We start from the raw sequence: 14,616 nt of genomic DNA, 5'->3' as shown, positions 1-14,616 counted from the left end.
ATGACACAATTGAGTAAAATGGTTAGATATTATGATAAATATGTAAGTATCAATAACTTATATGAAATTGCAGATAAAGATTTGAGTTTTTCTGTAGGTGAGTATTTGTCAACCCTGATTGCACATTATTATTGTTACATGGAAGCTTTAAAAAATTATACGGATGCCTGGCCCCCACACCAAACTAGATAGATGCCAGTCTTGGGGGGTAGGGACCAGGCATCAATATTTGTTCAAAGCTGTCCAGGTGATTCTGATGCACAGTGAAGGTCAAGAAGCACAATGAGGTTTACTTTTAATGACAATCATTAGTGACAGTTTTAACCCTTGTAAATGCATAAAAGGCCATTAATGGGCTTCCCTGGTTGCTCAGTGGATAAGAATCCACCTGGCAATGCAGGAGACATGGGTTTGATCCCTGATCTGGGAAGATCCCACATGCCAGACCAGCTAAGCCTGTGCACCACAACTATTGAGACTGTGCTCTAGAGCCCGGGAGCTGCAACTACTGAAGCCCTAGAGCCTGTGTTCCGCAACAAGCCACCGCAATGAGAAGCCCATGCCCCACAACTAGAGAGTAGCCCAGATCACCACAACTAGAGAAAAAGCCCACACAGCAATGAAGACCCAGCACAGCTAAAAATAAAAAAAAAGACATTTTTTTAAGTCATTAGTAACAGAAGAATGGGAAAAGAGATCATATTTAGAACAACATGACTTCTAAGAAAAATCTAAACCAGAAAACTATGTGACCTATATAAAGAACATCTAAAAACTATAAAATAGAAAGCCTTGAAAAATCTCCTGGATGGGAGTGCTGAGTATTTTTTAAATGCCAGGAGTTCCCAAATTGAATTGAGTTTAACATAATTTTAGTCAACATTTCAGTGAGGCTTTTTAAAGTTTAACAACATCATTCTGAAATTTACTTAGAATACACGAGTGGGAAGAGCACAGAAAAAAAAATTTAAAAACAAGAATAATTAGGAGGGACTATGCCTGATTGGTACTGAAACATGTCACCAAGCACAGTAATTTAATAAACATCACGGTTTGATACCATTATTGGCTTCTGTTATAGGAGATGATTAAAGTTTACTTAGCATTTTTATTTAGTTGCTTCAGCATTTAAACAGGGGAATTTTGTCAACCTAAAAGAGTAAAATATGACCTTTTAGTGAAGATGCAGAGGCCCCTCTGGTTGGCTGTGGAGTTGTCATTGCTTCAGTGGCCATATGCCAGGTTGGCTTCCTGGAAACTAGTTGGGTGTAACCAAGGGCTGGCCCAAGCCAGCAGGGGCTCTCTTCCCAAGCAGTCATCCGAGTCTGCAGTACTATGCTAAAGCAGTGTCTGATTCATCATGAGAAAGGTCAGAGATTCACTGTATACTCCTCAGCTAAGACCAGTGAGACAGATCTGGTTTTTCTCTTTCAGGGTGAAATAGTTAAGAAGTATACTCAGTTCAATCCTAAAACGTATGAAGAGAGGATTAATTTAATCCTACAGATGTGTGTAGAAGCCGCAGCAGAAGCTGTAAAACTGAACTGCAGAATTTTGGGAGTAGGTGAGATTGTGAATTACATATCCAAGCATGTTCACTCCCATATACGAAGTTTGCCAAGTTCTGATGCACGACGCGGAACATCAGGTCACTGTGGTATGTGTAGATGGCTCCAGTCCTGTCTATGGGCCCTCAGCAAACATTGTGAAAAGCATTGATGGAGCTCTCAGTCTATGGGGAGGCACAGGTTTAGCCTTACATTACCTTGCAGTCCTTGGTAATGTTTGTTTTAGGAGATCTTGGGTGAATAATTTGTGTTCTAAGCCCAGAAAGCCAGCATAGTCTTCTGAGATTGCTCAACAAAATTATTTTCCTTGTGTTTTGTTGTGGAGCTCAGGCATTTCTACAGGTGGCCGTGTAAATCCTCGGGAAGGAATTGTGCTGCATTCAACCAAACTGATTCAAGAATGGAACTCTGTGGACCTCAGAAGCCCCCTGTCTGACACTTTGCATCTCCCCGTGTGGGTAGACAATGATGGCAACTGTGCCGCCCTGGCAGAAAGGAAGTTTGGCCAAGGAAAAGGCCTTGAAAACTTTGTGACACTTATCACAGGCACAGGTAAGAGTAGAGAAGGCTGCTTCGGTTCAGCCAATTTTCACCTTCCCTTCCTGTAAAGCCTGAAGGTGAGCGCTGAGAATACCCAGGTCTTTTCTGAGCATGTGCCAGGCCCTGGGCACGAATGTGACCTTCTAAATTGCCAGGAACTGTCAGAGCTCTTCTAAGCCCTTATTCCGCAGAGCTTCTCACTGCTAGTTCCCCAGCCTTTCTTCCCACTCTGTTTGGTTAGTATATTGTTTGTCACAACTACCATCTATTGCCCTAAGCGGTAGAAACTAGTAAGTATGTCTTGTCTTTGACAAGTGCCCCCTGGGTAGCCTCTCAGCCCTGGGAGAGTTCTGAGGAGGGTGAGATAAAGACCAGCCCTTTAAGCTAGTCCACCAGGAGCCACCAAGCAGGTCTAAACAAACCACCACAGTGTCTTGAGAATAGTTCATTCTCCTCCCTCCAGTATTGCCATCCTGGGCAATACTACATACTGGGAATATAGGCTGTTACTCATGGCCATCGCCAGCTGGGAGGTAAAGGGTGGGGGTGATGGGACCAGAAAATGCCAGAAATCTCTAAGATTCAGCTTGTTGTCTCTCAGTTCCCCTGTTTGCTGTAAACATTTGGTTAGTTTCCAGAGTTCCAAAAAAAGTTGATTCTGACAGTTTTTACTAGTTTATCATTGCTTTAGTGGAGGGGTGGACTTTTGGAGTTCCTACTTCTTCACTTCTGCTGATGTTCCAATTCGTTTTTTACACGAGGAAACAGATTCAGCTAGTCAGTGTTGGAGGCAACACTTGGTCTCACATGTTTCTCCCTTCAAACCCTGTGTGCTCTTCAGCTCCAGGTCAGACTCTCTCCCTAAACGGAGCATGCACTTAGTCTCGGACACATTTTAACAGCTTGGATATCATTTCCTAGTTCAGAGGAGTACACGCTTAGTCACTTCAGTCATGTCCAACTCTGCGACCCTATGGGCCATGGCCTGCCAGGCTCCTCTGTCCATGGGATTCTCCAGGCAAGAATACTGGAGTGGGTTGCCATTCCCTTCTCCAGTAATAACCTGCAAATTAGAGGAGTGTGGATTGAGGAGTAGGTGCCACAGAAAGTCAGAGAGGGCAGTTCTAAAATGCAATACCTATTAAGGCAAAATGCCCTAACTCCTTAGCTCCATGACAGAATTCACTGATATTCATAATTATTGAATCATACATTTTTAGACAAGGTGGCATTAAGAAGAGCCAAAACTATTTAATATTCTGTTTAAGAAAGCAGGTGTTTAAAAAAAAAAAACCAGGTGGTGTATGAAACCTTTTAAAAAGATTATCTTATCTCGGATTTTCCCCAAAGCAGAGCCTGAGGCAAGGAGTTTGGTGTGGGTATTTTGTTTTGGAGGGAATTCTGAGACACAGGAATGAGGTGGTGGGAAGAGTGGAGCAGAGCAGGAGAACCATTAGAAGATGTATTATCAAAGCTACCTTGGAAGCCTGTAGAATCCACCCAGAGCTGTCCACTACATCTGCTGGCTCCTGTCTCTCCTTGTTGAAGGTTGCCTCTGGGCAATGTGCTTCCATGGCTGCCGGCTCTTACTTGAGTGCTAGAGAAGACCTTGGTGAGAACCAAGTTGAAATCACAGTGCTTCCAAGCAGATGCAACAGAGGGCATCAGAGGATCAGCTAAACATTTCCATCCAAAAGGATTCCAGGTGAAGTTTTGGTACTTAGTAAAGTTTTAGCTATTTAAGGAAGTAGGCACCATACAGGACCTCACATTCCGAAGTCTGCTAACAGAGGAGGTATCGCCATTAGCTCAGGTTTCTGTTTCAGGTTTCTGTTTTCAGAGCCACTTCAGTGATTGTCGTCTCTCACTATAGGGATCGGCGGGGGGATCGTCCACCACCATGAACTGATCCACGGCAGCTCCTTCTGTGCTGCAGAGCTTGGCCACATTGTGGTGTCCCTGGATGGGCCTGATTGTTCCTGTGGAAGCCACGGGTGCATTGAAGCATATGCCTCTGGGATGGCCTTGCAGAGGGAAGCAAAAAAGCTACATGATGGTGGGTTTCTTTCATCTTAGGGATAAATAGCCAAGTGGTAGTATTTTCAAAGTAGATATTCCAGAAAGAGCTGAATGCTGGAAGCCAGAACTTTCAAGCTTTTTACTCTCTAGAGGAAAATCAGGACTCCGCATACTGAAGCTCAAAGCCTCCCTGGTCCTGACCCCTGTTAACACTCTTCCCCTCCAGCAGTGGACAGGGACTAGGGTCTTGAGCTCCAGGAGAGCAGGGGAGATTTCTTTCATTTTTGTCTTCTCAACCCCTAGCACAGGTTGGGTATCTTAATACAGATGTAATGGAGAAGTAAATGGATACACACACAATTTTTCAAGTCTGAGCGGTCATTTGAATTACAGCTGTTTCTGGACATGTTATAAAAATCAAGATGGTTTCCAGTCTAATATAAGAGGGAATCATTTAATATCATTATAATATGGTGTGTCAAGTGCAATGAGAATGACGGCCAAGGAACATAGACACATATAGGAAGGACACCAGTGTCCCCTCCCTGCCCTCTCCAAACAAGGAAGGGAGCATTAGGCTGTCTAGTTGAGTCAGAGGGTAAACGGAATTACTGAGGCAAGTTTGGATGAGCCAGGCAGCACTTCCAAGCATAGGAAACAGAGGTATTGGTGCATAAGGGCAAGGCAGGGTATAGTGTAGCCAGAGGTTTGCCAGGACCAGCAGCTAATGGAGAAGCCACTAAAAAAAGTTTAGGGAAAAGACAGATCTGAATTTTAGGTTGTTCACAAAACTTGTATTCTAGGAAGACAATGATAGTTGAATGGAGGATGGCTTTAAGGGGGACGGAGTTCTGTATGACTTACAGTTTTCTGGTTGGGTAACTGTGGTTGGGAATATAAGAGAAGGAATAGAGTCTGGCAGAAGGTGGTTGGGAACCAGTGGGATGTGCAGGAGCAATGTGCAGAAGGCAGCTGGCCACAGGGATCCGATGCTCAGGATAGGTGATGGGGCTGGACTTGGAATCCTTGGCATTGAGGTGGTTATTAAGCCTGTGAATGAGACTTGGAGTGAAATGAACTGAGGGTGGAATCCTGTGAAACATCAGTACTTGTAGGCAGGGAGGAAAACCAGGAAAGGGTAAAGCCACAGGAACCAAAGAGGGAGTGTTTCAGGGAGAGAGTGGTGGGTAGTGTCAAGTGCTGAGCAGAAGGAAACCAGAAAGTTCATTGGTTTGACCTTGAGGAAGGACACCACCTGAAGCCCTGAAAACTGTTGATTTTCTACCTCATTTTTATCATCACCCCCACTAAGAAGTCTAAATGCTTAGACACTTTTTCCTAGTCATTCCACCCCATGAAACTTAAATACCACAGATACGTTGTTTGTTTATGTACTCTCTGTATAAAAAGAAAATTTTTTTGCCCCTAAGAATCAGTTTTTGCCCCCATGGGGATAAATGCTTATCTTAAAGAAATAAGTTTGGTCAGGTAGTGGTAGCAGAAAACTAACTACCGTGAGTAGGAGGGAAGAATGCCTTGAGCACAAGGCATCTGGGTGCCCGCACGGGCGGAGAGGAGCCAGCGAGGGTGCAAGGAGACAGTGGGAGTGGAAGTGGGGGTTGAGAACACAGGAGAGGATCTGGGGAGGAGCCCATACAGGCCCCTGGGAGGCAGGGAGGAGTGGGCTGCGAAGCCCAGGTAGGGGTGCAAGAAGGAGAGGAACCAGGTCGTGAGAACACAGCCCTGTTTATAGGCAGGGGCAGAAGAGTAAAGGGAGTTCCTGCCTGGAGGTGTCCTCTCCCTAAGAGGCCAGAGATATTGACAGTGGGGGCAGGGATAGACAGTCTGAGGAGATGAAGGCTTGAGAAGGGCCCTGAAGGGGACTGGCAGAGTGGACAGGGCAGCTGTGAGGGCCCCTGAAGACAGGAAGCCCCCAGCTTTTGTCTAGATAACTGTCTTCTTGGTTGGGATTTTCTCCCATCAGAGATGGAGTAATGGCAGATGAGGAGGGAGAGTGATCTAGGTTGGTGACTTGGCAGCGTCGGGGCAGAGGACAGGGACTGTAGATAACAACAGAAATATATACATTTAGCATTTCTTCTGGCCAGCACTTGGAATCCTGCTAGGGTAGGTATCGTTACCCTAGTCCTAGAAGAGAAACGCATGGAGGTGACGCATGTGGGCAGGGGAGTGCAGCCAGCGGGAGTGGAGCTGACAGCTGAACCCAGGTCCGTCAGCTTCGGAGGCGCTGGGCCTTCCTGCTGCTGTGGGGCACTGGCAGCAGCCTTGCATCTCAGCTAGACAAGGAAGGAGATGAATGCAGAGGAGTGCTGGTAATTTGCAGGGAAAAACACTTCGTGACTGTTTAATACGGAATGGAGAAGCAAGGGAGGATTTTCTAGTTAGAGAAGTTTTGGATGATGTATAACCAGGCTGCAAAGGCCTCTTTGGCAGATGTAGTATATGGATATTTATGATGATTGCAAAGCTTTGCAAGTGCAAAAAAAGATGAGCACCTTCCTACCTGGGGGCCTGCTGCCCACAGACACAGCTTTAAGTGTGGCCTTCCCGCGGGGCCGCTGCAGCTTGTGAATGACTGCTGCTCCTTCTCGCCTCTGCCCAAACAGAAGACCAGCTCTTGGTGGAAGGGATGTCAGTGCCAAAAGACGAAGCTGTGGGCGCACTCCATCTCATCCAGGCTGCAAAACTCGGCAACGCAAAGGCCCAGAGCATCTTGAGAACAGGTGAGCACACAGCTCTGGGCAGCTCTGCCTGGGGGGAGCCTGAAGCTCCCGCAGGTGCCCAGCTGGCCTCAGGATCAGTGCTCTGTCATGTCCGTGAAGAGGTAGTTTTTCTGCTTACTGAGACAAGGAATTGCATTCAAGGTATTTGGTAGCATTGCCTTTTTTTAATTGGAGTATAAATGCTTTACAGTGTTGCATTATTTTCTGCTGTACAACAGTGTAAATCAGCTGTGTGTGTGTGTGTGTGTGTGTGTGTGTGTGTGTATCCCTCCCTCCCACTTCCCCCGTCCTTCCCCTCTAGGTGATCACAGAGCACCGAGCTGAGCGTCCCACCAGCTGTCTATTTTACACGTGGTAGTGTATACATGTCAATTCGTCCCGCCTTCTCCCTTCCCCCACCCCTTTTGGCCACAGATCCATTCTCTATGTCTGCACTTCTATTCTTGCCCTGCAAATAGGTTCATCAGTACCATTTTTCTAGATTCCATATGTATACGTTAATACATGATATTTTTCTCTTTCTGACCTCACTCTGTATGACAGACTCTAGGTTCATCCACATCACTACAACTGACTCAATTTAGTTCCTTTTTATGGCTGAGTAATATTCCATTAATGTGCCACAATTTCTCTATCCATTCATCTGCTGATGGACATCTAGGTTGCTTCCATGTCCTGGCTGTTGTAAATAGTGCTGCAGTGAACAGTGGGGTGCATGTGTCTTTTCGATTATGGTTTTCTCAGGGTATGTGCCCAGTAGTGGGACTGCTGGGTCATGTGGTAGTTTTATTTTCAGTTTTTTAAGGAACTGCTACTGTTCTCCATATTTAATTTTTTAAAGACCTTCCTTACTGTCCTGGTTGTACTGTACTGTAATGGTTGTATCAATTTATATTCCCACCAACAGTGCAAGAAGATTTCCTTTTCTCCACACCCTCTCCAGCATTTATTGTTTGCAGACTTTTCGATGATGGCCATTCTGACTGGTGTGAGGTGATACCTCATTGTAGTTTTGATTTGCATTCTGTAATAATGAGTGATGCTGAGCATTTTTTCGTGTGCTCATTGTCCATCTGTATGTTTTCTTTGGAGAAATGTCTGTCTAGGTCTCCCGCCCTTTTTCTGATTGGGTCATTTGTAGTATCGTCTCCCGCTCCTTTTTGTCTGTGTCGGGTCTCCGTTGCTGCTCAGGCTCTCTCTAGCTGCAGGCTTTTCGCTGCAGTGGCTTCTCTTGGGGCACAGTGCGGGCTCTAGGGCACACAGGCTTCAGTAGTCACAGTGCGTGTCTTAGGAGTTGTGGCTTACGGGCTGTAGAGCACAGGCTCAGTAGTTGGGGCGCATGGGCCTAGCTGCCCTGTGGCATGTGGAATTTTCCCAGATCAGGGATCGAACTTGTGTCCCCTGCACTGGCAGGTGGATTCTTAACCACCAGATCACCGGGAAAGTCCATAAACAGCTTTAAAAGCACTACTTCTCATGAGGCCGTATAGGTGAACTATTCCTGGCTAGTGTCCTTTTTCACATTCCTCTTTGACTTTGGATAGAGCTCTCTCCCCAAAACTTATTTTAATTTTTGTTTTCCTGTAGCTGGAACAGCTTTAGGTCTTGGGGTTGTGAACATCCTCCACACTATGAATCCTTCCCTTGTGATCCTCTCTGGAGTCCTAGCCAGTCACTACATCCACACTGTCAAAGACGTCATCCGCCAGCAAGCCTTGTCCTCGGTTCAGGATGTGGACGTGGTGGTTTCAGATTTGGTGGAACCTGCTCTGCTCGGCGCCGCCAGCATGGTCCTGGACTACACGACTCGCAGGATCTACTAGGCCTCCCAGGAATGCACGAGGACAGAGACTCGAGAGCTCCTTGGTGGAATCAGGTTGTCTTCTAGATGAGCATTTATTAGGCAATCTGGCAGGTGACTATGGCAGAGAAGTTTTTGCTTTTAGTCTCCTCTTCCAAAGTCAGTTTTCCCAACCTGATTTTGTAGATGCTGTTCCTCCTGGGGTTATTTCAGCTCAAACCTTGTCATACTCTTCTGTGCCAAAAGGAGCTACAACAGTAGCCAAGGACGCCTTAGGACTCCGTTTACTAGATGTACCACTCAGACCTGCAGGCCTCGCTTGGGGTGGGACCTTGATACTGGAGTTTTGAGTTATTAATCCTTCCTCCTCTGACCCTAAATTCAGAACACAGAAAGGGATCCAGTCAGGGAATGGAAGGAAATCTCACCACGAAAGGCTTAAGTAAACTCTTAAAAAGCAGTTTTATTGAGGTATTTTTTTTAAGTGCACAATTTGATAAGTTTTGACATCTATATGAAATCATGGCCACAATCAAGACATCAGGCGTATCTCTCACTGCCGTACGTTACTTGCTGAAAGACGTCGTTTGCTATTACTCTCTCAGAATCTTGAGCAACTGTAGATCAGAGGTCTGAATTACAGTGGCCTTAGGGACCTTGTCCTTATCTTCTTAAGGACCGCTGAGAAGCCACTAGGACTTACATTCTCTGAAAGGAGATTAACCGTCCCAGAAGGATATTTGCTACTGAGAACAGACATGTCTCTCTTCAGTAGCTTTTCATATTGTGTTGAGTATGACCGGAGTACTGATAAAGGCAGTGTTTATTGTGTGTTATATACCTAGAGCCCTGGTGGCTCAGACTTACATCTGCCTACAATGCGTCTGCCTAAAAAGCGGTAGACCCAGGTTCAATCCCTGGGTCGGGGAGATCTCCTGGAGAAGGAAATGGCAACCCACTCCAGTATTCTTGCCTAGAAAATCCCATGGATGGAGGAGCCTGGGAGGCTACGGTCCATGGGGTCGTGAAGAGTCAGACACGACTGAGCGACTTCACTTTTGCCTAGAGCCCACATCTGTGAATCTGGATTCTGGCTAAGTAAGATTCCATGTTTGAATTGGTGTCAAGATGCAGAGGCCAAGGTTCTTGCTATCAATTTCAACCTGGAAGAAATACTAATAGCCACCACTTATTAAGTGCCTACTGTGTGCCAGGCTCTGAACTTGGTGCTTCATATACATTATTCTAAATTCTCACAACCAGTAAGGTAGATGTTTTAATTCCCATTTTATAGGACCCCAAACTAAGTCTTAAGTGGTGTGCCTAGAACCACGTGGCTAATGAGTCTTAAAGATAAGGTTTGAGGTGGGTCCCTCTGTGCTTTTTCTGGTAAGCTACACAACCTCTAGTCATATCAAAATCTTCCAAAGTGCAAATATATTCTGATTTACTCCAGGCTACCGAAAGCTTTCACAAGAATATCTCAGTAGCAAATGAACTGATTTATCCTTGACACTCTCTCTCAGTGGTGAATTTAATAAAATATTCTTGTATGCTGTGGAAATTTTGCCAATATAGTATTTCGTCTAGTGACAGGTTTTTATGGGTACTTTTAGACAATCTAAAAATTAGCATATGTTTTTCAGATTTATTTTAGGGAAACCTGAAGGTTTCTACAACATATTATTTCACTTGTTCACATGTAGAGGAATCAAGATTGTATTTGAATTCCTTCCTTCCTTGTGGGTTAATGTGAAAAGATAGGTTGGCTGATTCCTAGAACTCTGTCAGCTCTGAAGTAATCTCCAGGTCCTGGTTGAAACATTCCATGTTGATTCCTGGGAAGGAAGCTTGTTGGCTTGGCCATTAGTGTCTGGGGCCAGTCAGTGTACTGTGAAGGGGCATCCATTGTTCCTTGGTGAAATCTACAACCACTGTATATACCAGACAGTTGCATTGCTATCAAGTTTCATACCAAATATTTGGAAGAATGGTACTGAATCTATAAAATCAGATCTCAGTTTTTATTAAATTCATGGAAAGGCTAATATATTCCAACGTAATTATTACAACTAGCTAAAATCACATAACTTATTTTAATGTAAATATTTTTATGTTACTGTTCTGAGCCAAATTCTAAAGAAAAAATAAATTATTTCCTTGTGGAAATCCTGACATTTTTCTATTTTGTTTTGTTCTTAATTAGCTCATTAGCTAAAAACATTTCCCTCCCCAAGAGATTTGTTATACTGCTTACTATTTGAAGGTCTTTAAGGTCTTTAATATTGACTTAACAATCCCCCCAAAAAAACCTTAATAGAAAGCATTGTTATATAACTTTAAAAATACATATATTGCAAAATGATCACTGCACTGTTTAGCTAACATCATCACAATCCATAGTTAAAACTTTTTTTCCTTGTGATGAGGACTTTTAAGATTGATTTTAGTAGCAACTTTCAAATATGCCTTATGGTGTTATCAACTATAGTCGCCATGCTGTATATTACATCCCTGTGACTTTTATAACTGAAAGTTTGTACCTTACCCTCTACACCCATTCCCCACCTCCCAACCCCATCTGTGGCAACCACCAAGCTGTTCTCTGTGAGCTGGGTTTTGTTTTTTTAAGATTCCACATAGCACTTAGATCATAATGGTATTTGTATTTCTTGGTCTGCTGTTTACTTATTTAGTATAATGCCCTCAAGGCCTATCCATGGTTCACAAATGAGAGGATTTCATTTTTTTTTAATGGCCGAATACTATTCTGTCATATATATTCACACCACATTTTATCCACTCATCTGTCAATGGACACTTAGGTTGTTTCCGTTATCTTGACTGTGTGTGTAAGGCTGCTCGACCTCTTGGAGTTAAGTGCTTTTGTTTTCTTTAGATAAATACCCAGAACTGGAATTGCTGCATCATATGGGCGCTCCATTTTCAGTTTTTGAGGCCCCTCCATACTGCTTTCCATGGTGGCTGCACCAGTTTAGTCTCACCAACAGTGCACAAGGGTTCCCTTTCTCCTCCTCCTCTCCAACACTTGTTATTTCTTGTCTTTTTGATAACAGCCATCCTAAGAAATGTGAGGTGGTATCTCATTGTGGTTTTCATTTTCATGATTAGTGATACTGAGCACCTTTTTCATTTACCCAATGGCCAGCTGTCTCTCTTCTTTGGATAAATGTCTATTCAAATCGTCTGCTCATTTTAAAACTGTTTTTATGCTATTGAGTGTATGAGTTCATAGATTCTGGATATGAACCCCTTATTGTATATATGATTTGTAAATATTTTCACCCTTTCAGTAAGTTGTCTTTTTGTTGATAGTTTTCATTTTGCTGTGCAGAAGCTTTTTTGTTTGATGTAGTCCTGCTAACTGACCATATACATGTGAGTTTATTTCTGGACTCTTTATTCTGTTTCGTTGATCCATGTGTCTGTTTTTATGCCAATTATTGTTTTGATTACTATAGCTTTGTAATACGATTTGAAATCAGGGAGAGTAATGCTATCAGCTTTGTTCTTTCTCAAGATTTGGCTATTAAGGTCTTTTCTATTTCCACACAAATTTTAGGACTTTATTTTTGTGAACAAAATGCCATTGGAATTTTGATAGGCTACACTGAATCTGTAGATTGCTTTGGGTGGTATGGACATTTTAACAGTATTAATTCTTCCAGTCCATGAGCATGAAGTCTGTTTAAATTTCTTTCATTGGTGTCTGATAGTTTTTAGTGTTGGTTATATTTATTCCTAGGTATTTTATTTTTTGATGCAGTTGTAAATGGGACTGTTTTAATTTCTCTTCCTGACAATGTTATTAGTATACAGAAATGCAACAAATTTCTATAATTGTTTTTATATCCTACAACCTAATTCATTTATTAGTTGTTATTGGTAACAGTTTTTAGTTTTTTGTATATAAAGTCATGTCATCTGCAAATAGTGACAGTTTTATTTCTTCCTTTCCAATGTGGGTATTTATTTTTTTTTCTTAAGTGCAGAAACTAAATGCTGAGCACTCACTGAGTTCTTGGACCAACTCCTTCCTGTTTATGAAGCCCCACGTGGGTAATGTAGGCCTTAGAGACAATTCAGAGTTACCACTGCTATGTAACAAACCACCTCAAAACTTAAGAGGCTTAAACAGTAATCATTTTCGCTCATGGTTTCTGTGGGTCAGGAATTTTGGAAAGGCTCTACCTGGCAATTCTGACTCAGGGCATCTGATGTGCTTGCAGTTAGGCAGTGGCTAGGGCTGGAACAGGGCTGGCCATGCATCTCTTTGCTTGTAGTTTCAGGGTCTCTCCAGGTAGGCTGGTCTGGGCTTCCTCATAGCATGGCGGCCTCAGGGTGGTAGAGATTTTTACATGGTGGCGCAAGGACTACCAGCTTGTTTGTTTCAACAAACCAGCTGTAAACTATGTCGCCCTTTACAACCTAGCCTCGAAAGCATATAGCATTACTTCTGTCATATGATGCAGTCACCCTTAATTTGGAGAAAGTCAGACTTTACTGACCTAACTGCCACATCTACCTTCAAGACACCCATCCTCTGTGAGACGCAAAACCAGGCCAGATGACACCATCAAGACATTATCAAAAGGTAATAAGCTGTCCCACGTAGAGAGGGTCATGGGAGCTCAGGGGAAAGGAAAGGCATCACGTTAAGTGGCCTTTGAGCTAGTTCTTAAACCGGATTGTGATCTTTTCAGTGATATTAGCAAGGCCTAGAAGCAACAAATGGTTGGTGAACAGCAGCAAGCAATTGCTTGATTGCAATCTCGGGTGGCTAAAGGGGAGGAAGAGCAATAAGACCAGCAATGTAGCCCAGATCAAGGAATGCCCAACTAAGTAGCTTGGCGAGGGGAAGATAGGCCAAAAAAGTAAACATTCCTGTCCCTCCCAGACATAATTACCAAAGAAGAGATGGTGGACTTTCCTTCTTGGCAATGGCAAGACCTAACCCTGCTTACCCACCTCCTGAGTGTGGCACTACAGGTGTTTACACCAGTCTGTATCCTGGAACTAGTATCAGGTAACTCGAGCACATTTCTGAAATACGGTTTTATTAGTCACTCGATCCATCACCTGTCACCAATGTGACAGGTTCTGAGAGCAAGTAGTGAATGTGTTGATGCCTGAAATGGAGCACAGTCTCCTACAGGTACCTGTTATGTGGATCAGTGTGGTCCAGAATGTTATGTGATGATGTAAATGTTCCATAGTCTGCCCTGTGCAATCCAAATGCATCCTAACTACATGTGGCCACAGCACATATGAAAAGGAGCTAGGGCTAGAATTGTGTTTTTAATTCTGACTGGTTTAAATAGCCACTGTAGCTACTGTACTGGCCAGCAAGGTCCAGATGAAGGATTTGACAACAGGAATATGAGCAAAGTGCTAGGAATGGCACAAATCTCAGTATGTACTACAGGGATTCAGAGAACAGGGCCAGGCATGCTCATGCCATCCTGACTCAGGTTTACTGGCTGAATCCTAAGGAGCAAGTGTCTCACTCGTTTCTGCTGCCCAGGGAGAACCCTGCTGAAATACACTACCCAGGCTCCTACAGTCAGGGCCAGTGACAAACGAGCCAGCTGGGAGAAAATGTCCAGGGTGATGAGGGGATTCATAGCTCTATCTTCAGTGGGCAGTGAGAGGTTAACTTTTAGCCAACCTTAGTGGGCTGCCGTCTATGGGGTCGCACCGAGTCGGACACGACTGAAGTGACTTAGCAGTAGCAGTCCTCTTTCAAATGGAAACATCCACAGACTCCTACTACAAACAGCAGAAACTCAGAGCTGTTTTAGTTCAAGGCAGGGTGGGCACCCAGTGGCTGTGCCTCCTTAGCCCTCGAAAGGATAAAAGGAAATTCCTCACTGACCTCACTCCCAACTGCAGCACACCTTGAGATCAATAATGAAGCTTCATG

General features: G+C 43.9%; 1 protein-coding gene across 5 annotated transcripts in view; it reads left to right on the top strand.

The window, feature by feature from the left end:
• The window catches only part of GNE (glucosamine (UDP-N-acetyl)-2-epimerase/N-acetylmannosamine kinase), a 66,547-nt gene extending 55,700 nt beyond the window's left edge, over nt 1–10,847 (top strand). For 3 of the 5 annotated variants that reach the window (XM_045165083.1, XM_025281719.3, XM_025281717.3), the window contains 5 exons: nt 1,435–1,657; nt 1,899–2,120; nt 3,982–4,164; nt 6,755–6,871; nt 8,459–10,847. In XM_045165083.1, the coding sequence (XP_045021018.1) occupies nt 1,435–1,657; nt 1,899–2,120; nt 3,982–4,164; nt 6,755–6,871; nt 8,459–8,694 (981 nt within the window). In that variant the 3' untranslated portion in view covers nt 8,695–10,847. Of the gene's footprint in view, nt 1–1,434; nt 1,658–1,898; nt 2,121–3,656; nt 3,814–3,981; nt 4,165–6,754; nt 6,872–8,458 lie in introns of those variants that run through there. The other 2 variants (XM_045165084.1, XR_006640868.1) reach the window with 2 other exon arrangements.
• Nucleotides 10,848–14,616: the final 3,769 nt, after the last annotated feature.

The sequence above is a fragment of the Bubalus bubalis genome, chromosome 3 (genome assembly GCF_019923935.1).
Source record: "Bubalus bubalis isolate 160015118507 breed Murrah chromosome 3, NDDB_SH_1, whole genome shotgun sequence".
Taxonomy (NCBI): domain Eukaryota; kingdom Metazoa; phylum Chordata; class Mammalia; order Artiodactyla; family Bovidae; genus Bubalus; species Bubalus bubalis.
Note: the sequence above shows the minus strand (reverse complement) of the source record. Positions and strands in the feature narration are given on the sequence as shown.